The sequence below is a fragment of the Aythya fuligula genome, chromosome 7, assembly GCF_009819795.1.
Source record: "Aythya fuligula isolate bAytFul2 chromosome 7, bAytFul2.pri, whole genome shotgun sequence".
NCBI lineage: Eukaryota > Metazoa > Chordata > Aves > Anseriformes > Anatidae > Aythya > Aythya fuligula.
Window position 1 is genome coordinate 15,298,049 of NC_045565.1, and position 23,172 is coordinate 15,321,220.

General features: G+C 45.7%; 1 protein-coding gene across 1 annotated transcript; it reads left to right on the plus strand.

Moving 5' to 3' along the window:
- The first annotated feature begins 7,351 nt into the window (after positions 1-7,351).
- LOC116491431 (dual specificity protein phosphatase 13-like) lies at positions 7,352-16,464 on the plus strand. Its single transcript, XM_032191357.1, has 4 exons — positions 7,352-7,644; positions 12,950-13,157; positions 14,285-14,505; positions 16,008-16,464. The coding sequence occupies exons 2-4, from the start codon at positions 12,997-12,999 to the stop codon at positions 16,232-16,234; spliced, it is 609 nt and encodes a 202-aa protein (XP_032047248.1). The 5' UTR covers positions 7,352-7,644; positions 12,950-12,996; the 3' UTR covers positions 16,235-16,464.
- The last annotated feature ends 6,708 nt before the right edge of the window (positions 16,465-23,172 follow it).

Consider the following 23,172-nt stretch of genomic DNA (forward strand, 5'->3'; position numbering starts at 1 on the left):
CCAGCAGACAACAAGTTACCCAAATGGGGGACAGAGTTTTCCCACCCTGCTGACAATAGATGCTCAGTTCCCAAGGACTTCCCAGAGGTACCTTCATTTCACCATGTCCTCTGTCCAGCTCAGTCTTAGCTTTATGGACCTGAGATTTACAGCAATGTATTGCCATAAATTAGCTCTTTTCTCAGAATGCCCTGTTCCCACCACAATTCTCTTTAAGCAAGCTGTGCTGTGTCTTCAGTGCTAGCAAACACATAAAGAGCTGAGTTCCTTAATTTTACAGGAATATTTCATAAAGAAACTGCTCTTTCAACCCTACTCTGCTTGCTCAGAGCTTCTCTCGTTAGCCTGTCTTCTGTCGCTTTCTCACAAAGCAAAGGGGAGTGAAAGGATAAAATGCTAATTAGATTTTTGAAATGAATGCAAATTAACAAGCAAAACTACACCACCTTGCGGTAGTTCTTATCTTAGGGCAGAGCCTGGAAAAACAGTTTCAGACTGAAGTCCTAGAGACAGAAGTAAAATACCTGGGGAAAGTTGCAGGTGACAACTCCAGCATCTCAGCAGAACTATGTAGCATTTGCACTGAGTTTGTTTGCAGTGTGCATACATTTCTGTACAAATGTACCCAGTGCAACTTGGGAACATCAGCGCTGGGGACAATCAATCCATGGTGAAACTCCCACCAAAAAAAACAGTGGTGCAACCCAGGGCTGAGTTAGCTCTTCTGTGTAGAGGTGCCTACCAAGGACGGCATGGCCTAGGAGGCGTATGTAACTGGCAGGTTCTCAAGTGTCAAAATAGAAGCAGAATCACCAGCTGCGTACATCCTGTGCTCTGCAAGCGAGACGCAAACAAGAGAAACAGTCGAGCTGTCTGTTGGAAAAAGCAGCTTCCCAGGATCACCCCAACCACGGTGTAATTGTGATCAATCCGCATTGGCAAGTATCAGTTTTCCATATGTGTTTCACCTAATGCTGGCTGCCTGTGGAGAGCAGCTCGGGCAGGCTGATGCATGCTTGTTATCGCCGGCATAAATATCTCTGCCTCGTGTTATTGTGGCACAAAGCAGCTGGACCATTTGAAAATCATTTAAAAAGCACTATAAAATTAGGGCTCCAGTGCTCTTATTTTATGACTTTCATGAGCAGCCATTGCCTAGAGAGAAATTATCCTCTTTATTTTCAAGGCTAAAGGTTCTTTTAACATTCATCAAAATCAAAGTGCACCCTTGATAACACAGTGAGCTGTTACTTATCTAGTACAGTCTCTTTACCTTCTGCATAATATCACATTTGAGATCTCAGTTCTTCGTATACAACTCATTTCGTTGTGGCTGCTGTTGTTTTCACCAACTGAATTTGCATAGTTTCTGGAGAGGCTGGTTTATGCCCTGAAACATATTCTTTGCATAATTCTTAATTCTATTTTATTATATTTTTAATTTCTAGAAAAATACCACTGAGTGTTTTTGTTATTGATCCCTCTATAAAAACGGTCAGTTCCTTCTTCTGGCAATGGTTTTTCACAGACCAATTAAGCACTGTGAGTGAAATGTATTCAAGGGCATAAATAGTACTTAGGTGCACAGCCTGATAGACTCCCTCCTCTGCCTTTGAAAACTCTTTCCCCCATATAAGAAAAAAGTCTTAGATAATTTTATTTTTTTCCTCTATTGTTTTCACAGACAGCTAAACTCAGGAAAACAATGAGTGAACCAAAGCAGTGTGAGAAAATTCAAACAGTGTGGAGGGAGATCCATTTCTTTTAGAAACAAGAAGTGCAGCTGTAAAGACCATAACTAAAGCTTGGATTTGAAGGGTTTTGCAAGAGACACCATGCAAAATTGTCAGCCGCAAAGGCTGAGAGAGGCCCTGCACATCCTCTGTCCTGCAGCTCAGGAAAACCACTGCTTTCCTCCAAGTTGTTTATCCTGCCTCAAGTTGCTGTAAGAGCCCAGTCACCTTATTATCCAGACATCAAATACAGACTGAAGATAAACATTTAGAAAGCCATAACCTTAGCTCTCTTTTCAGGATTCCCTCTTTGGCCACATTGTTTTTATTTTGTTTTGTTTTGTTTTTCCACCTCTAGGGGTAGCAGACCACATTGCTGTGCCAAAAAGGTGGCATGCTTTCAACGCTCTGCAAACAGGGAGGGCTGGTGCTAATAGGTCGTGCTGTGAAAGTGTGTAGCCATGCAGAGGAGCTGTGAAGTCAAGGCACAGCATCCTGCGCGGAGGAGCTGTAACTGGCCAGACGGCAGCCTGCGTGTGTGTGAAGAGAGCCGCGCTGCAGTGCCAACACCTCTGCTAGCAGAGGCAGATTGAGTATTTAACCGCAGAGCCCTTGCCGGTCATCACCCAGTTTTCGATTCATCAACTGGATGCTTAAGCTAACAGAGGGATGAGATGGGGTTATTTGGTAATCGCAATTGTTTATGACCTTAGGAAGACACAGCAAACAAGGCAGTCATGATAAGCAGGCCCACATACAGGCTGCTGTCACCACGGATGCAGAAAGTGGGACAGGCATTTAGTAAGCCATGACAACAATGCACTTCAGCTCTGCAGCACGCTTTTTGTCAGCAAGCCACTAGCCACCTTCCTCCATCTGACAGCAAAAGGAAAAGAGAAAAGGGCTCATCTGAGCTGATCCAGCTCTGGGTTCCTGCATTTCAGACCAGATTTGACCTTTCAGGTTAGGAGCGATCCACCCAAATTGCAGCCCTTGCTTGGGGCAATGGTCAGGAGTGATGGGCAGGGGAAGAACAGAGATGTGTGCAGCCCCTTCATCACCTCATTCAGCACCACTGCCATGGCTGTATTGGCTCTGCAGGAGCTTCCTCCCTTCTGAGCTCACCTGTATGGATGCTCTTTCTTTCTCTGGTATATACACCTCACCCAGCAGAAAACATTGCAAAATCCCTTCCACCCAGGGCTTTCAAATTAGCATTTGAAGTCAATGCTTCAATGCTAAAAGGAGGGTCAGAGGAGGATTTTTCTTTTAAGCATAGAAGGGAAAGAGGCGTCTACAGTGTTGTTTTCCCATATACCCACATCTACTAAAACCTCAACATGTAAGGGGTATGTGTTTGCTCACCTTGTCTCCAGAAGAGGATTCAGCATATCCTGGAGGGAGCTTTGATTGAGATGATCAGTTGTTTGAAGTGTAGCAAAAGGACCCAGGTTGAAGGACGTTCTAGATGAGGCAGATTCAAAGTCATTTTGTGCTCTGTTAAGCTTACTCATTTTCAGTAAGGCTTAATCCACTTCCAAACAGCAGGTGGGACCCTGTGACTGAGGTGGACAAAAGAAGGGTTCTGGATGCTGTCAGTGCGCTTGTGGTGTTGCCAGCAGCCACAGAGCTTCAATCACTTGCTTTCCTCACAAGGTGAAGCTGATTCCTGCTGCTAAGCACATAACCAACCTGGGAACAAAGTCCTTTTACCAAACAGAACAATATAAGGAATGACACCTTAAAAAGCCAACTAGGATCAGAATCCTGAGGGAGGAGGGCACTGGGATGTGTCTTAGCATCATCTCATTGGGCGAGGGTGTTGCCGTCCAGGTGAAAGGCATCTATGTCTTCAGCTGTTTTTCCTCATCACCACAACAGTTGAAAGTTGCTTTTAAACATTTTTCTTTTCCTTCTCCACTCCCAATCCTTTGTCATCCTCCTCCTTGATGGTGCTAAGAAATGAATCTTCCTTCATAGTGATAAATGTTCCTCACAGCCTGGGAAGCAGATGTGGTACGTTTAGTGCCCATGTTATATAATTCAATAGTTAGTAATGGGTATTGTAGACACCTCTTTCATAAGACACATGGAAAAGATGCCAAGGCAGGTTAGACCTGAAGGTCTGGTTAGCTGATCGTTCTCCATCAGCCCAGAGCAGTGTCTAGGGGAAGAGAGCATAAGTAGCTGGACGATGTAGGAGTGATTCTTCCGCTGCATCGCCTCCAGCTTTTGGCCTTCCACAGATTAACTACTTCCTAAACTTTATGATGCTTTTAATTATGAATGGAAGGTCTGGTCCCATTACAAAACTCCCTAATTGCTCCCCTCTGCACCCAGCAAGCACCTTGCCTCCATCAGCTCCAGAGATTAGCTCAGGCTGTGAGGAAAAAAAAAAAAAAAAGAAGAAGGAAGGAAGGAAAAGGAAAAGCCTGCAAAAAGAAGAACAAAAAAAAGGAAGAGCAAGAGATGGAAAGCTGGCTCTGGCAGAGGGCTCTCCCACCACCAGGCCCCGGCTAGATGGCAAGGTTATGGCATGGGCCTGCTGCTGCTGGGTTTGCGGTGTGACTTGCCTGGTTGGGATGCTTTTCCCCGTGTTGGATGAACCACAAATGCCACTGATAAATTATCTTGACGCCCAATTCTGACGTGAACTAAACTCAAGTCAGCAGCAGGCTCCATCTAACGTTTCCAGTTGGTTATGAGACACAACAATTGTGGGCGCCTGGGCTGTGGGGGCACCTGGTGGGGAGTGGTGGCCCCAGGGTCTGTGCTGGGCTGTCATTTGGAAATAACTCCCTGAGGAGTAACGGCCTGTTAACTCGCACTGATGCCCAACAACTTCTGCAAGGTTTCTTTATCTTTGGAGCCTGGTTTGTTACAACAGATTTTGCCACTGGAGCAAATCCAGGCCAAACTGCACTGTGCCTAGGCAAAATTGAACACTGTTACATGCTTTTCTCATACAGAAAACCTGCATAGGAAACGATACAGTGTAGATCGTTTGATGTATTTGCTCAGGTCAATACCAATTTAATTAATCGAGTACCTTTCACATTTTTCTCCCATCCAACCACAGCATTTTCTTGTACAACAGTAACCGCTCTCTCTAAAAGCCATAAATACACTACTTTAAAACATCCAAGATTGCTTTCTTCCGCCATCTTCTGGCAAAATGAAAGAAAAACAGTGTTTCAATCGCAGCAGTGCTGCTGTACTGGTCTAAGGCAAAGGTTGTCACTAAAGGTAGTGTGTTATTACAGTAGTTAGCATAAGTGAAAAAAAAAACATAGCCCTTGTATATTTGAAGGCTTACCTAACTCCTCCAGCTCTACCAGCTGATCTAGTAGCAGTGTTCCTGTGGTTATCCCACAGCAAAATGTCTGCTTTGTAGGCCTGCTGCTTCTTCACTGCCCAGAAAGCAAAGGGGAGTTGCATGGCACATGAGGCTTTGCAGTTTTATAACAGGACTTTATAGCAAATACAATCAGTATTTTGAAGAGAAGTCCCTTTTGCCAGTTTTGCTCCTGGGTCTTTGGAGTTCCTTGACAAAAGACATCTTTGTTTCCTTGTCTGATAGGCATGCAAGGATTTTCCTTCTACTGCAACAATTATTTCTTTCTGATCTCCCAATGTAAACACCACAAATCATGCCAAAACACCTTATGTGATTTTCTTAATTCTAAAATAAACCACTTTCAATATTTTGTTAAGAAAGCATATAAGGTTAAATTATGGTTCCTGTGGGTTGTTTTTTGTTTGTTTGTTTGTTTGTTTGTTAAATTGGCTTTTCCTTCAGTCACGCAGAAGTCCCTTGTAAATAGCTAGTCTTGATCCCCTGTCTCTTTTCACGATAGCTCTTCTCACACAGTTTTACTAAAGATATGAAAATAACATATGGTAATAAAAAATGAAAAAAATCCTAAACAAAAAATCCAATATTTCACCTTAAAATGAACTCAAAATTCAGAGTCAGTAAGAAAAGCTACTCACAAAATTCCAGCCTGCAAAGAGCACATAAATAAGAGCATTTCAAAGCTTTGTTCTTTTTCACTAGCACCAGCAAAAATGTCTGCTTTGGATGCCAGGCACCAGAGAGAAAGGATGTTAATGCTATTTATAGCGCAGGGATGGCTCCCATTACCACTGTACCTGAGGAGCTCACAATCCTTAACATATTCCTGCTCACAGTGACTTTCTCAGGCAGAGGACGGCCTTCCCAGGGTGGTGCTGGAGGCACTGGGATTTGCTTTGGGAAAATGGACTGAAATTTGCAGCCTTTTCCCAAAGCATCTATTACAAATCGCCTCCGGCAAGGACAACCTCCAGCAAGGCTGCTCCCCTCCTGGCTACCTGTGCTTGGTCCCTTGGGAGCCACGGGGCTGCACTTTGCTGGGGCTCACCCTCCCTCCCCACCCTACCAGCTGTGGCATTGACCTACAGCCCATGCGAAGCATCACCAAGAACCAGCATTGCAAAAACAACGGCATAAAACCTGATGAAATATAGGTGGGAAAAAGCACAAGCAACTCCCCAAACTTGCTGGAGCATAACCACCTTTGCCCCTGCCCTGCCCGACACTGCAAGACTCAGGGGGCATCAACATCAACATCATGTCTTGGGCATTTGGCAGATCCGTTGGGCATCGCTTAATCAAAAAACAAATCATCCGTTTAAAGTCAGCAATTAAAAATCTAAAGGAAAGATGTTCAACTTCACCCCAACAAAGCTGAGAGCATCCCTCGAGAACTCTACAATTTCCCTGAAAAAAATGTAAGTGCCAAAATAGATCTTCAAGTGTGGAGTTTTGAAGTCTCTTTGCTCTTTATTCTACTGCAAAGAGTTTGTACAGCTTTGTCAACTTTATAAAAAGATGTCTTTCTCATATGTACCCTTTCAGGCAAGGCAAGGAAGGCAAGGGAAAGCACTTTGCTGCTGACATTAGAAATGTAGGGAGAGACAGGCAGCTCAAAGATACCAGTGCCAAGTGACTGAGGAATATCAAAAACCTTCACTCGTGCCTTCAAATACTCTGAAATCTTGCAAGCTTGACAGCGTCGTCAATTTTGTATTGACAGCAGCAGTCAGACAAAAATCATTTGAGGAGTAAATCGAGGAGAAAAAAAAAAAATCTTTAATCCACAGTCATACAAATCCATACTGCCTGCAGAAGGGCAACTGCTTCAGAGCCTGTTTTAATAGCAATATATTAATATCCTTGTTTGTCTTTCCTGAAGCTTGCCAGGCTTTTTTTCCTTCCCCCTCTCAGAATCTGGTCTGTTCGACATCATTTGTGTCAGATGGGCACACACTGTGCCTGTAACTTTCACCTATGGACAGCCTGTGACACCGATGACACCTCAGCGTGGGGCTGGCAGTGCTCACTGAGCTGTTATCAATATCAAGGTCACTCTGCTTTTCTTGCTTTGGCTGGAGCTCCTCTGCCCTCGGGGCACGGGCTGCCCCAGGAAGCTTTTAGCCCGAGCACGTCACAAGCCGCAGCCGCTTTGCTCCACTCCTGGCCTTACATAAGATGAGGGCGAAGTTTCCACTATTAGAAACAGTTATCTGCATGGCGGGCTGCTGCTCTCCCGGCTACAGCACAGTTATGACTGCTGGCGGTGGGACTTAAAACTACAGCTATTTTAATTCAGGGAGAAGCAAGAATCAGGTCAAGATGTGTCGAGAGAAACAGTAGGATGTGGTTTTCCTTTTTTTGTTTTTTAAATCTATATCCTAGCATTTGTGCCCTGGACAGGAGTGCCCCAGAAGAGAGCCAAAGGGGAGAGCATCACCCTAGGCTTGACAGGTATCTACAGCTGAGTCGGAAATTATGGTAGGAGCCTGTGGAGGGCAGCGCTGTCTTGCTGGGGATGGCGTACTGAATAGCTCACAGATGCCAGCTGCTAAGGTAATGCTTTTTTTTTTTTTTTTTTCGTTGTTTCTCCTTTGAATGTGGAAGCTGCAGCTGTCAAAGCTGCCCTCCTGCCACAGCCAGGGCCTGTCACTGCAAGCAGCGAGGACGCCCCATTTCTCCATCCCTTGCTGCAGCACAAGCCTGGGCACGAGGAGCTGCCACCTCCAGGGCTGCTGGCTCTGACAGGGGAGGGCTGGGGGAGGCAGGACGGGGCTGGGGGCACCACCGAGGTTCTCTCCCCATGGAAAGATACGGTCTTGGGACAACACGTGCAGATCAGTTGCCCCTCAGCCCAGCTCTGGCGCCTCGCGAGCAAAAGCTGGTCTCTTCCAGCCCGCTTTGGAGGAGCCACTGGGCCCCACCACAGACACCAGGCGTGAATGGAGGCGTTGGGCAGAGATGGGGTGGGGAAGAGGTGTTAGAGCTCGGGTTCTCCCCAGCCAGCAAAGCGCTGCTGCAGCGCAGGGCTGGAGACACCTGCAGCACCGGGTGGCTGGCAGGGCTGCGCCCCACTCCTCCCCAGTGCAATGCTTAAAGCGAGGGCTGCATTTGCCAGAGCCCTCAATCTGGCATCTTTCCCGAGCAGTAAATTCTCTTAAAAAAAAAAAAAAAAAAAAAAAAAAGCCAACAGAGCTTTAATTGTACATTCTGCTTTTCTCTTCACTCCAGAATAATGGAAATGGCATTAATACAGTGCTGCATTGAACACATACCCGCACGGGGGCTGAGGGACTGATTCTGCTTTCCACAAGGCAGGGGCACTGCCTCTGGTGAGGCAGATCAGGGTTTAAGGAGCAAGCAGGAGCAATGAACTTCTGCTGCTCCCCGCTGTTTGAACGTGGGCAAAATAAAAGGCCATAATATATGATGCAGTCAGCCAAGAAAGCAATATTGCTCTGCCATGTGCGCGGTCTATACTGAGACGAGTCCAGGATCTCATTTCAAAATTCCCATAGGTTCCTCATTTAAACCATCAGCCGTAACCTGCTTCTCATTTTCAATACCACTTGGTATTAGAGCTGCAGCGAACTGCTGGTGAGAGATTCTAATTCCTGCAAACAAGCCCCTGTAGGCTTGCAAGGAAAACAGAGAGTTTCCCCCCTCAGTTGCCTGCTAGGTTCCCATCTGGCTGTTTTAACTCTGCTATTGCTTTTAAATGCGCCTGTTTCTGTGCATGAGGCTTTCAGCTCTACCTCAGGAGACTCCTGGGTTCTCTTAGCATCGGATTCTGGCCAAAATGTGGAGACACAGATTGGGTCTTCTTAACAAAAAAGAAGATCAGGTTTCACATTACAGTATCTGAAAGATTAATTCAACTTACACGATCATTTCCCTGTGAACCACGCTTCTTTCCATCTGGATTTTTCCATCAGGAGGACAAAGAGCCATAGTGTTAAGCACTACCTGAGAGAAAAGCACAAGGAGTGTAAAAGATGTGTGTAGGGATGCCTGGTCAGAGAAAAAGAGAAGAAAAAACAGGGTAGAGAACAATTTAAAAATGTATCATCATGCCTTTTTTGTTTGTTTTTCATGCAAATTATATTCTGATCTCGTTCTCTAGTATTTTGCACCATTTCGTCTGTTGGTTTTTGTTTCAGGGAGTTTAGGATATTTGGCTGCTGGAGCCTTCTGTATCATGTTACTGTTATCTAGTGCTTGTGCTATTGTGGTAACCAAATGTCCACCCAAAGCCAGTGCTCTGCAGTGCCAGAGGCTACCAACCACCTAATGTAAGACCTTGTTACTGAAAGACACCTGTCCCCATCCAGGCTGTCATCACTGCCACAGGCAGAGCCAGGCCAGCTGAGAAATGCTAGCACAAGAGACAGAGGAAAGATAACATGAAGGTGGTTAGGGCAGGGCCTGGGGCTCAGCTGCTGCCCTGCCACGGGCTCCTCTTGGGACTTCAGAGAGATGTTCAGCCTCTCTGCAGCTCAGTTCTGGCTTTAGGAGACGTGGAAGCAACCATGGCAAAATGGCAGCAGGCCTTCCCCATCACAGAAGTGAACGTGAAGGCTGCTCAATTAGTCTGTGTGAATGTTTAGTTGCACAAAATGTGTTTTTCTCAACCAGGAACAAGCCACTTCATCTTGTTTTCATACTTTAAAAGATTTTATGCAATGATAAATTAAAACTCCAAAACAAAAAATAATTCTTAATAGAAAAAATGGAATTGGACTTTTTTTTTTCTTGAAATATGAAAATGAACTATTTTAACCCCTTCAATACTGGAATATTTCCTCTTCCCCCCCCCCAGGAATTTGCTTAGTTTTATAAGACTGGAATCTGCAAGTCCAACACAAATCTGTTAAATGCTTTGGACAATTCTAGTCAGCGGGGGCTGTGCATTTTTTTTCTTTGCCAGAAAAAAAAATTATCTTGCATAGAAAATGGCAATTTTTTCTAGTACAGTGGGAAGAAGAAAAAGGGAAGGGAGGGAAGAAGTACAATGCTCCCTAGCTTGCATGGACTAGGTCTCTGCAGAAAGTGCTAGTGACCTTGTAAGACTGATTTTTCTTCCTGATACGAAGGATTGTGCCATCCTGCAGTCACTGTTTCCAGCTAGAGCAGCTTCTGCGAGCCACCCAGAGGGGGAAGTGCGTAGAGTAACGTGATCAGTGGCAGCACTTCTGCTAACTTTGCAGTATCTTGAAGTAGAAGGGGGTGGGGAGAAAACCCTCAGCAAAATCCCTGGTCTTCAATTAAAAATTTCATATTACCTTCCTCATTAGTCCAATCATCTGATATAGTTATTTACAAGCTTATCCTGAAGGCCCCGCGGAGTCATTCAATTTCAAGGCCAGCACGGAGCAGAGCGGAGCGGCATGGCTGGGAGGAGCTGTGCTGCACGTTGAGATGAGGAGCTCACTTGTCTGCTATTAGTCACTGGAAGCAAGTAACGCTGACGCACTTTTTGGGAAGAGGATTGCTGAATGAAAGGGAACTCCGTTGCAAAGCACCTTGCTGGCTGCAACGGCTGGAGACGCCTGTTAAGTTTCACCATCACCAAGAGATCTCAGTTCTACCAGGCCAAGAGAATCTCCCCAAAGTCAGGTCTTGAACAAGAGGCCTAGCGATGCCACCTCTTCCCCTCTCCCTGCAAATCATCTCCATTACTGTAACAACCTGACAGATTAAACAGGAGCTTAAAGCAATGGGGAGCTATGACAAATGAAAGTTTAGGAGCCATCTGCTTACCTCCACAACTTCAGCTTTTTAACATCTGCAGCGTCTGAGAGTCATACATGCTCCTTGGAAATTAGTCCATGGTCTTCTGAATCTCCAGATGTAGGACCTCTTGATTTCCTCCTACTGCTCCAGCTTAATGTTCTGTATCAGTGAAAATACAAAGAGATCACAACAATGCTGGCAGTAGCTCTCAAGCACAGGGCATGACTTCTGCAAGGCAGTGTAACATGTAAGGCAATGCACATTATCTTTTTCTGTGCTATTCTTCATGCTAATCTGTGCTGGGAGCACACAACATATTCCTTTACTAAAGCTCTTGGTGTTATATGCCCTGAAAAATTTGTAGGCTTTTTTTCCCTATTCCTTCTTTACTTTCCTGAGTTACTCATATGTAGTTCTTTTCCTTCATCATTAAAGGTAAAAACCAGTTAACTTTTTTCCATCTCCCCCACCATTTTTACTGTGCTTGTCATATTTTGCTTATTAAGTAGTTACCCCAGGGAGACTTCCTTTTTATTGGAATGTACAAAAAGCTGTAGCTGCTCTTAACATTTGTGGGGAGGAGGAGGGAGAGGGGAGTGGGGAAAACAAATTTAGTCTGAGGTCATGGGAATATATGTGGTGTGATCAATAATATGCCTTGCATCATCTGAACTACTTTTTTTCCATAAGCAACAAGATATCCTCTTTTGCTTTCTGCTTATGCCTCTCATCAGCCTACGCTGTTTAAAATAACACACTTGCCTGTTCAGACAAAGTTGTTGTTGGGCTTTTGGAACAGCATCCATCTAGCTGCTGCTGCTGTGGGGCAGGGGACAGACTAGATGACTTCCAAAGATCTATTCTGGACACATAACCTTTCGCAAAATAAACACAGGCCACCCACCTCACTTTGGGAACAAGTTCTCATGTGGCTCCCACATTGATAATGGCTTTAATACCAACAAGCAACCAAACAAAGCTCATCAATGTTCTCTGGAGGCGAGAACAGCAATTCCAGATAATGAGATCCTGGCAGGGGAATGCTCCTAAAGTCTCAGAGAAGGGCCTCCTTGGATGCCTTTGAACTCTTGCTCTTGATAGAGTTCCGCTTCGGGCTGGACTGAGCCTCCTGGGTCTAAAACAGCAAACAATGTTGTAAAAGGGGCACAGGATCTACTGCAGGCTCTGTAAGGGAGCAAAACAGTCCTAGTTGGGATTCTTAATGGCAACAAAGCCAGAACTTTCAGCCTCATAATTTTCCAAAATTTATATGCTCTTTTTCCTCACATCCCAGGTAAATGCCCTACCTTTCAGATGAGAGACACAGCCTCTCTCTGGAGACAAAATAGCTATCGCCTTATTTATACAAAGTGGAACAGCTCCCAGAAGAGAGACTGAGACAGACAGACATAAGTATACTGGTATAGATGAGTGTTCAGGGACATTCACCTGAGATATACAGAAAACTAGTTAAAATTCTCTCTGTTTCTACCTATATGCACACATACATACATAACTGTATGTGTGCATGTAGATCTGCATGTATGTATATAAATACATCCATATAAATGAAAGAATAACTCTACACACATACATTTTATGTATTTATACATATACACCATATGAATATGTCTTATATACACATCCTAAGATTTCCACCCTGGCCCTAGAAGCCTTGTGAGTTTAAGTCAGTCCAATGATTCATTCTTTCAAAAACTTCCAGTTTTAAGTAGCAAGAAGCAAGTGTGCACAAACACTCTCCAACACAAAGTGCTGGAGCTTTCCTGTATTACACTCATCAGAGCTACAGTAACAGCAATAATACCTGCACCTATGAGTTTCAGTCAATGTTGTGTTCGGGTGGCACAGGACGTTCTTTTTCAACAGCGTTACTTGACAAGAAATTAAATCATATCGTCTTATGCTGCAGCCTTCTCAGGGGATGAATTACATGCTGTAGAGTCATACCACAGAGTCAATCCTGCTCTCTGGATGCTTTCAGCAACACCTGCAGGCCCTACTGCACACACCAGTTATAATAATGTAATGCTATTTGGAGGGTAATGAACAGGACTGCTTCCTAGGGAATATTATTTCTGTATGAAAATTTCCTCTTAATTCATTTCAGAAAAGCTGTCTCTGAGACAAACCGAGTGTGTGCAAGAGAGGAGCAAGATGCCTCACACCAGAGATGACTCTTCCCCAACCAGCAGTGCAGGGAGCCCAGATTCCTATGAAACACCAGCGCTAGCAGACCTCCAGCGGCTGATTTGGTTCAGAGGAGGGTCGGATAATCACGTGGACCAAGTCTGGCCAAATATTTACCTGGGAGATGCGTAAGAACATATGGTCCTATTATTAAGCTGTTATCAGTCCCTGGGAGGAGAGGGAAGGGATGTGGTGCACTGGGGACCAGCTGTTGGGTCTGCAGGAATGTTTTTACAACACAAGCTTCCAAAACTGATAACACAAGGACTTTGAATGTCATGAAAAACATGACAGACAAAAGGGTAATTTATAGTCTGAGTTGTTTTTTCTGCATTCTGTGAACCACAGCAGACTTTGGCAGGGTAATAATTATTTGTATTCTAGACAGAAGTCTAGAAAGAACCCGTCCCAAATTAGTGTCAACTGTGAGAAGCATTATCTACCCCGGGAACTGAGCTCTCAGGCAGCAGACAAGGCCACAGTAGCCTTCTACTCAAATACAGGAGCAGCAGGATCAGGAGCCAGATGGACAAGGACCCAAATAAAATTTGCAGTAAGGATTTTGGCAGTCCAAATCCAAACTTCTTTTCAAAGGCGGTAAAACTGAAAATATTAAGCAGGAATTTTCATGTAAATACCTCATACTCGTGACTACTTCTATTTAGTGCTGTTTCATTCTATTTAGATTACTGCAAATTACATAGATCATCAGATGGGCATAACAACAGCTCATGTTTACCAACCCTTTCTCCTCCTCTTTATATATACATCAGTTAAGGAGCACAGCTTTATGGAATAACTTCAGTCCTAGTTTATGGCTGGAAAAGGGGAGAACCTGGCTGGTGAGCATGACAGAGCCACTTCGTGTCCAAACCAGGAACAAGGTGCTGCATCTGGGAGGGTTCTCGCCCTTGCCACCCACGCACACGACAAGTGAGAGATTAGCTGCAGATCTCATTAAACAAGTATTTGAAGTAAAATCTTGACCATTCTATACAGTAAGCAGTGTTCCCAGGGGCTAACTGCTGGGAAGTATTTGCTCAGCTACCAGTATCCCACAGGCAAGCCTGTACTCACGCTGCTCTCCATACCACCACACCACATTTTTCATTTGCTATGTGCTTCTTCACATGTGCTGTAAGCAAGCTGCATTTCCTGCATCCTTCCCTAGAGGGAGCAGGCACCAACGTTAAACCACTATATTTTAGCAGAATGTTAGGCGTGCTGCCAATGAACCCTCCGCATCTTTCAACAGGTGGGCTGCGAGGTGCAAAACTACTCTTCAAAGCCTCAACATTACTCACATCCTTAATGCAGCAGATGGACCATACAGTATCAACACGGGAGCCAGATATTACAAAGATCTGCAAATAGAGTACTTCGGAGTAGAAGCATTTGATGATCCTTCCTTTGATTTAAGTATCTTCTTCTACGACGCTGCCAATTTCATAGGCAAAGCCTTAAACACTTCAGGAGGTAAGAGAGAGGAAAGGTTTGGGATGAAGCTTCAACACGAGCCAATGGGGCCTCCCATTGTACTAATAGGGCTTGCGAAAGCACACGCAGAGCATGGCCAGGACAGGAGATGGGGTTGCTGCTCCATAGCACATGAGGAGGTGGCCACGATGAGGTGGCTGCCAGCTAGGGCTGGCAGCCCCATGCCCACCCTGCAGAAATTGCCTCCTGGCAAAGTCCGAGGGCCTGCTTGCCATGTCTGTGCCCCCAGCACCCCGGCCAGGGCTGCAGCCTGGAGGCTCATGCCCCGCACCACGAGGCAGCTCTGTGCGTGCTCCCTGCTGGCACCTGGGAGCACTGGCTGACAGGCTGCACGTGCCAAAGTGCTTCACACAACCGGAGCCTGGTCCAGGCTGTCTATTAAGCTAGAGAAGCAGCACAAGTTAATGAACTAAGTCGCAAACTACGAGCCTGACCTGCAGCCTGCTGAATTTTTGTCAGCAGAGTTTGGATTAGGGCCTAGTTATCATAATTTCCATTTGTTCCAGAGCTTGCTCCGACTCTGGCTGTGAGATCTTGCTGCTTTCGCTGGAGTGCTTTATTAAATCCCTAGTTATAGCTCACACTGGGCTGCTGAGATACAGTAAATTACAAGCCCGTTTTTATAGGCAGACTGTCCTACAGAGTTTATGGGACTTGTCAATGATCACAGTCTGGGCTGGACCAAAATTTTCTGCCAAAACTGTTCCTTTTTCCACAAAAAGTTACACTAATGAGTTCTGTCACAGAAAGCGTCTCCTTCCACAGAAAGTTTTGGCTATTTTAATCTGGGAACAAATATCTGAGAACCCAGAAAATTTGGATGAGAACTGGTTTGGGAGCAGAGAAGCCATCCTAGGTTCCTCAGCCCTGCTCTCCTGTATGGTGAGAGCTCCTCATGGGACTGGAGGCCTCTCCCGCAGGGTAGTGGCCAGCAGATCCCCCACGCACTGCTTTGTCAGCCCAAAAAGCACCCAGGAGCTATGCAGCCTGCAGAGGGATAATGCAAACATGAGGCTCTTGAACTATGTATAACTTCGCAACAACTTTTTGAAATACATGTCAGTATGGGGGTGTTTAGTCTTCCACCTCTCCACAGCGCTCTTGAAATCTTACATAAAAAAAGTCCATCATGCACTAACTTTGGTCAGGGAAGAACATTCATAATGCTCCATTTCCAGTATCTACCTTCAGTGCTTATGTCCATTCTTTCCAGTGCTATTGAACATCAAGATAAGCTGTGTAAATGGTATTCTTCTCTTTGCTAACTACTGAAAGGCCTAAGCTAGATGCGTATACTCAGTACAAAATACCACTTCAGCTGTGATCTATAGCACAATCTTAGGCAATCTGCAAAAAAATGAGTACCCACTGAACACCACAGCTACTTTGCCAACTCATGTCTTGTAGTTTTTGTCCTCTCTGTATTCCCTTCACTTTAGAAATGCTAAAGCCTGCTCACCTCGTGTCTCTTCTTTCTGCAGGTAAAGTGTTCGTGCATTGTGCCATGGGGGTAAGCCGCTCTGCATCCTTAGTGCTTGCCTTTTTGATGATCCACAAAAACATGACACTCGTGGATGCTCTGAAAACAGTGGGTTCTCACAGAAACATCTGCCCAAACACAGGGTTCCTCAGCCAGCTCCGAGACTTGGACATTAAATTAAATGAAGAGAGGAAAGGAAACAGAGAATCTGCTGGCAAAGAGTTGTAAGAAAGCATTCCTAAAAGAAAGAAAGAAGACAAAACATTACTTGAGTTTCCTAATGTATTACAATTGCAAACTAAGGATGTAAGTTTAAGATACACTAGAATGCATGTCATTAGTAAAAGTACATTTTACTTGATCTTCCCATTTCACAACACCATCCTAGATTATACTTACAGTTGATTGTGTATTGTATCCTTCACTCTCCACCTTAAAACATTGCTCTGCTGGTTTAAGGAAAAAAAAAAAAAAAAAAGATATCAGGTTCCACTTCAGAAATAGCTGCATTTCAGCAACGAGTGAAGCTCATATCACTTTATGAAGTGTTAGGCTATTTGAGGTGAAAGATGCCATATTATTTATGCTACAATAATGCTCAGAAGTTTTCTTATGAATCAGCCTCCCCCCACCCCTTTTGCTTTCCGTATCTAAAATGGTTTATATTTTGAGACTTGAATCTGGCACTAGTTAATTCTTGCTTTTACAACTGGTGGAGCCCCTGAGTTGGGGGTAAAGAGGCTGCTTAGAGGCAGAGCAGCTGGGATACAACACAAGCCACTCTTAAAGAAATGATTCCAAGTCTATTTACAGTGATTTCCTTTTGACTGTTCATCAAATAATCATTGTTTTTTTCTTTCATGAAAAAATCTTTGTTCAAGAGGGCACTCAAATCCTCTTCATCTTCCCTAGTAAAATTCATCCTGGAGGTGCTGTGGAAAATGCTTCTGAAGAGGAAAGTGGGTTCCAAGCTGAGGCTCCGAACAGCCACATAGGCAGTGGGAGTGGGTGCAGGAAGGAATTTGACAACAAAGTTCAAGGGATCCCAAATCTGTCTGGCAGTTCAACATCATAAAACTCATGATTTTCTTTCTCAGAAATAAAGGCCATTAGCATTGCAACATCGTGTTCTGTGGCATTTGCTTTTGTGAGGGAACTCAAGTGAAAACTGAAGGGACACAGGAACAGCAAGGGAGGTGCTGACAGGCGCCAGACTTTCATCTTTGTGTCTCTGGGCCACCATAGGAGTGCTCAATAGCTACTGTCATCTGATGGATCAGTGCTGCCTGGAAACTATGAGAGGCACATCTGGCTCTCGGTTCCCAGTGGACAAACGTTCAGAGCACAAAGCCAGCTCGGGGATGGCAGTTGTTTGCATTCCCGGTACCACACTTGGGAAGGCAGAGGCATGAATACTGCCCACCATGGCGAACCGGCTGCTCAAGAGCAGCTGAGCAACAAGGGAAAACATGCCTTGCCATTCCCAGTGCTGTCTGAAAGGCAGATTTCTGCCTTCCTGATGGACAACTCAATGCCTTTTAAAAGTCTCTAGCAGCATCTACATCTGCTATGTAGACCACGCAATGGGAGCAAGAACACGAAGCAGCACTTTTGGCACTGCAGACCTGGTTCTCACGCTGAGGGGATCTCAGGGGGGTTTGTTCTGGACGAGTCCCGTGGATTGAATATCCCTGGGCAGCAGCAGAGCAGCACTGGAGCACAGCCTTGCTTCAGTTCCCTGCATAAAGAAACCTGCTCGTGAGCTCCAGGGCTGCTCTACAAGGTCGACAAAGGCACAGTGCATAGGAATGGTCATCTTAAGAGCGTACTTCGAACCCAAATCCAAGTGCAATATGTGCATCACAATTAACTCAAAAAAAATAAAAATAATAATAATAAAAAAAGGCTTCACTTTGCAGAAGGAGTGGACACCACCCCCAGACACAGATCAGGCTGCATAGGTGCCCCCAGCCCCAGCCCCTCCTTTCCTCACGCTTCCCACCCGCAGGAGTCCCCCCGCCTCCCTCAGCAGCAGCAGCAGGACCGTGCCCGGCCCCGGCCCCCGGCCCCCGGCCCCCGGCCCCCGGCCCCCAGTCCCAGCCCCAGCCGGCAGAGGCCGGGCCCCGGCCGCCTCCCCGCAGCCGCGGCGCTGCCGCCAGGTGGAGCCCTTGGCACGGCGCGGCCCCGCGGCCACCCCCGGCTGCAGCCCGGGCCCTGCGCCCCTCAGCGGCTTCCGAGCCCCAGGCCCCGCAGCGGGCTCCGGGTGGAAACCCGGGATAAAAGGGGCAGCCAGGCGAGCCGCCCTGCCCGGGGGGAACCGGGCACGACCCACCCGGGACGAAGCCCCCCGGCCGCGGGTCTCGGGGTGCAGGCGAGGGCAGCCCGGGCACCTCAGCCCCCAGCCCCAGATCTCATCCCCCTGCGTAACCCGGCTGCCAGCTGCCTGCCTCCGGCTGATGCTCGCAGGGCCAAAGAGGGTGGGGGATGATGGTTTATAATTAACACAAATAAAAATAGACTTTGAATAAACCGAACACGGGGAGGCTGGAAAGTTGTGCGCGCCGCTGGGAGGTGAGGAGGAAGGCAAGGGGCGTTAGTCGGGGAAAGGTAAACCGAGGCACGGCCGCGCGGGAGCTTCGCCCACCACCAGGCAAGTACCTGAACGCTGCTCGCAACCTGCCCCTGGCACCTTGCTGCACACAGCAGGACACGGGCAGGGCTAGGCCAGAGTACTGCCGCCGGTACTCCAGTACTTGTGAAACTCTAGTTCACCTTCCAGCTGGGCTCCCGCGGTGAGGAGCCCTCGCTGGAAAAGATGCTTAAATGAGAGCTTTTCCTGCTATAAATACCAGTCCATCTTCTTGTTATAGATGTTAGTCGATACTGAAATGTCTTAAAGATGCATCTTTAAGATAATAGCCGTGAAGTGCCGTATACAGGTTTTCTACCTCTCAGAGGATGTGCACAAGAGTCATTGAAACTGACGAACCAGCTACACTGGAGAAAATGTGAAACAGACTATGAGTAAAATGCTGTGCAGTTCAAAAACAAACGTGGGGGAAAAATTAAGAAGGTTGGGAGAGGGTAGACAATAACAAAGAGTTTCTTTGCCTTTTTTTTTTTTCAATACTCTTTATAGTTTGGGCTTCTAGGGTTTATTTATAACTAGGATAAAATTCTCAGGCAGAAGTGGGATTTTTTAATATCAACAGCCTTCCTCTGAACGTTTTTATTGAGGAAATATGTTTGGGATGCTTGGAGTAAAAGAGTACAGAAAGAAAAGACTGGGTTAAATTAATTCCTGCTAAATACCTACCAGCAGACTCGCTGTCTATATGGGGAGCTGGAGACAGAATTGTACCAGGGTAAAAAGGATACTGTGTCTATTTATAACTCTGCCTTCACCACCGTAGGAATTCAAAGGAAAACTCCAACTCAGCACACAGTCTTCTCATCATCTGCTTCTGTCAAGATTAAATCGGGGCTGAGATCATTCCCTTCCCCTGCAAATCTCTGCAAGGAAGTATTTGTTCCTTTCTGCACGTAAAGGACTACAGCAGTACAAATCGCCTCAAAGCTCATGTGCTCTGGGAGCCCTCACCCAGCAAAATGTCACCTCTTCCACTGTGCTATCCAGAGCAGGGGAGCCTCACAAGCCCCCAGCAGTTTAGTAGTGAAGACCATGGGTGTCTCACCTGCTCTGCATCCCCACTCCCTGCACTGTCCCCAGCCCTCTTCCTTATACCAGATGCTCTGGGGACTTGCAAACAAGAAGGCAGCACAGCTCCGGTGTGCTCCCAGTGCCAGGTCGCATGGAGCAGGAGAGGAACAGGGCCCCCAGCCCTGGGTCACACCTGCTCATCGTGCCACATACTGAGATGAGATCCTTGTCCTGCAGCCTCTTGCCACTGGGAGGCATCCATCCCTGGAAAGGAGGGGGTGCAGTAGGTGCGTGGGGTGCCTTGTCTTTGGGAGAAATCATCTCACACGATATGAGTACACGTGAGAGTAGCCTTAGAAAAGGTATTTGCAAAAACCTGGCCCCTATGCTAAAAATAAGGCAGGCTCCTGGAGTTCTTCAGCTCCACTCTTTTTCAGCGTTATGGTGTCTCAGATCTTTCCTTCTCATCTTGCACCTTCCAGTTTCTCTTTAATAAGAGCTGCTCTTTCGTTCTTCACAAAGCACTATCTACTCTACTCTCTCGGAGCTCCTCTTTTGTAATTCTGTTATCAAGCTGTCTGCTAGGTGGGGAGCAGAAGGTGCAGGACTTGGTGCTGCCTTTGAGGTACAGCTAATTATTATGTGCATCTGTTATTGTGGTTGCTGCCTCAACAGGTGGAAAACATACTGTTCTCTGATAGATTGGAGCACTCTGTGCTCCTGCCTCGTCTTTTCTCTAAAGCCACTCGTGTGGTGTTCCTAAAATAATAAACACAGCCTCACTGCTGCCACAAAAACCCCTGGTAAATATATTTTTATGGGAATGAAATATTAAAGGATTTGAACAGTTATTCACTGAAAGCAAAATATGAGCAGTAAGGTTGGGTAAAGATTCAAAGGCTGGTTTGCTTCCTCTCCCTGGGGCACATCAAGGCTGTACTGCTTACACTTTAGAGATGGATAGTGGGGAATTACTTAACCCAAAATGATGGAAACAATTCAGACTATAATAATATAGCATGAGAGTTTCTCACATTACATCTATTCCCCATACTGCTGGCTATATTCTGCCTTCAGATTCATGTGCACAACTCTCATTGGATTCTGGAGGAACAGTATTTGAAGCCAAAATGCATTTCATTGTCTTTCTGAAGTCTCTCTACGGTATAGTTGGTAAATCCTGAGCTCAAGGACTGGGGACAAAGCTTGTCTAAACATTTCCCAGTGCCTGTCTCTGCAAGATTCCCATCTGCTGTGTTTTATTTTGAATTTCATCTTCCTACTTTCCTAAAAACACAAAGCAGAAACACGTTTCCTCTGCCCTGGAGAGCAGGAATCACCAAATTTCCCAGCAGGTTCTCTCACAACATGTGATGGATCCAAGTTTGTCTAAAAAAACTACAAACCCTTTGTGGAGCAGAAAGGGAGGAGACCAGAAATGTGGGCCAAGTTTCAGAGTGTTATGAACACCTCCCAGCCCCCAAAGGGGCTCCATATCCTGTTTCCTCTCTCCCAAAAATTTCACCTGGCTTTGGGTTTCATTAAGAGAAATACACATTGCTCAAGTCCAGGCTCTAAGACTTCGGTTCATGCTTCCTGCTGACACTGCAGGAGAGCCACAAAAGCTGAGTCTGACCTGGGGGCTTCAAATTTACTACAATAGCAGAGCAAATTAAATAGAGAGCACATTAAGTGGCTTGGGAGATTGTTGTTGACCAACAAATCTTCATTAAGTTCCTGCATCAAGCTGTGCTATACCTCTGATGGAACTGGTTACTGCATCTCCATCTTCGTTTCAACTACTTCTCCACCAGGCTTAAAACAAATTCAGACTTGTTTTAGGTCTAATTAGAAACAAAATACAACATTAAGTCACCTTGCCCCGCGTATGCACCCAGTTTGGAGGCGTTGGTACATCATTCAAGCAGGCCAAATCCCTCTCCTTTCACCACCAGTTATTTGCTGCCCTGGTTTTCGTTTACTTTTATTTAATACCAGTGTCTCGTGGTGACTTTGTTCACTGTGTTATGGGGACTTTCTGGGTTACTGGTTTGCATTACCAAAGACAAGGTCTGAGATCTGTTCCTGGCACTGCCCTCCAAACCTTTCAGCTGAGCCCACCCTCGAGAGCCACCAGCACAAACCCCAAGAGCTCGTAGGACGCGCATCTCCCCATGGCAAAGCCTGTACTCTGATAACAGCAGCTTTGGCAGGTTTGGAGCAAAATCTTTTTCTGGCTTCTGCAGCTGAAGGGAGGCTATCACAGCAGGGGCCTCTGACATCGCTTCCCGCAGACCACTACTGTAAAGATAGCTCTATAGGTAACACCCAGGTGCCATGCTCTTCTGCTGCATGGATTCTAAAAACACTCTGCCCAATTTAGGCTAAACATAGAGAAGTTTGAGGGAAAAGTACAGGGGAAGACAAAGGAAATTAAACGGCAGTGCTGAGAGTTAAGTAGCCTTAGCATCTGCAACATGCATCGCAGACTGTCCTTGCCCTGAGTTAAGAGGAGAAACAATTATTTGGTATTTATCTTCTAAATACAAGGTAAGAAGCCAAAGGTACATGCAGATGCACCATGAATGGGCGAGTTAGCCTGTAGTATTATGCTTTGCCTGATAACATTTATGGTGGCCAAACTACATGCTGTCCATGGAGACTGATTGTACCCCGTACTATGTTGTCTCAAAACACTTGAAACATGTGGATGGGACTCGACCCTATTTGTATCAAAGAGAAAGCCTTGATTGTTTGGGTTTGTGCAGCAGTGCCGCAGCACATGGGCTTTTACTAGTTCCCAGCACCTGGGCACAGCAAGGCAACCTCCCCTTCACAAAGCTGCCTGTCGTGTCCCAGGCGCGGCTGAAGAGTGCAAACACAGCAGCTGCCTAATGGGATCTGAATTATTTTTTGCTTATGGTTAGCTGGCTTCCAGCTCTAGAAGAAAACAAGTTCTGTTCTGTGACTTTAGAAATATGGTAAAAGTTAACCTAAAGGAGAAATGATTAGAAATACCTGTGATCCCAAGAGCTAATACAACTGCTGGGAAATTCTAGACCTCAAATCAGCTGTGCTACAGAATGATTTTTTTCCCTTTCAGCAGACTTAGTAGTGAGATTTTACAATGAGAATAAAGCAATTTGCATAGCTGACTTAGGATTTCATCTCCTTCCATTGCATCTCTTAGACTGCATACACATCACCCAGCAAGTCTTGTATCTGTTCAGTCTCATACTGACCTCTGTACTAACTTGATTTATTGTTTTTAGCTCTCAAATAGTATATTACGTTATACCCCAAAGGGTCTGATTAGAACTGTCCAGTATTTTAATGATTTATGCGGGGCATCTGGGACTGCACGGGTAGCATACGTGTTGTGTCACTGCTATACGAGGAGCCTTTATTGATCCATACCAGTGTGCTCCAAGACAAGAGTGTCAAATTCCAATAAGCTTTAGTTTACAAACCTGATTTGACAGGTGGCCAAGCCTGCACTGGGACT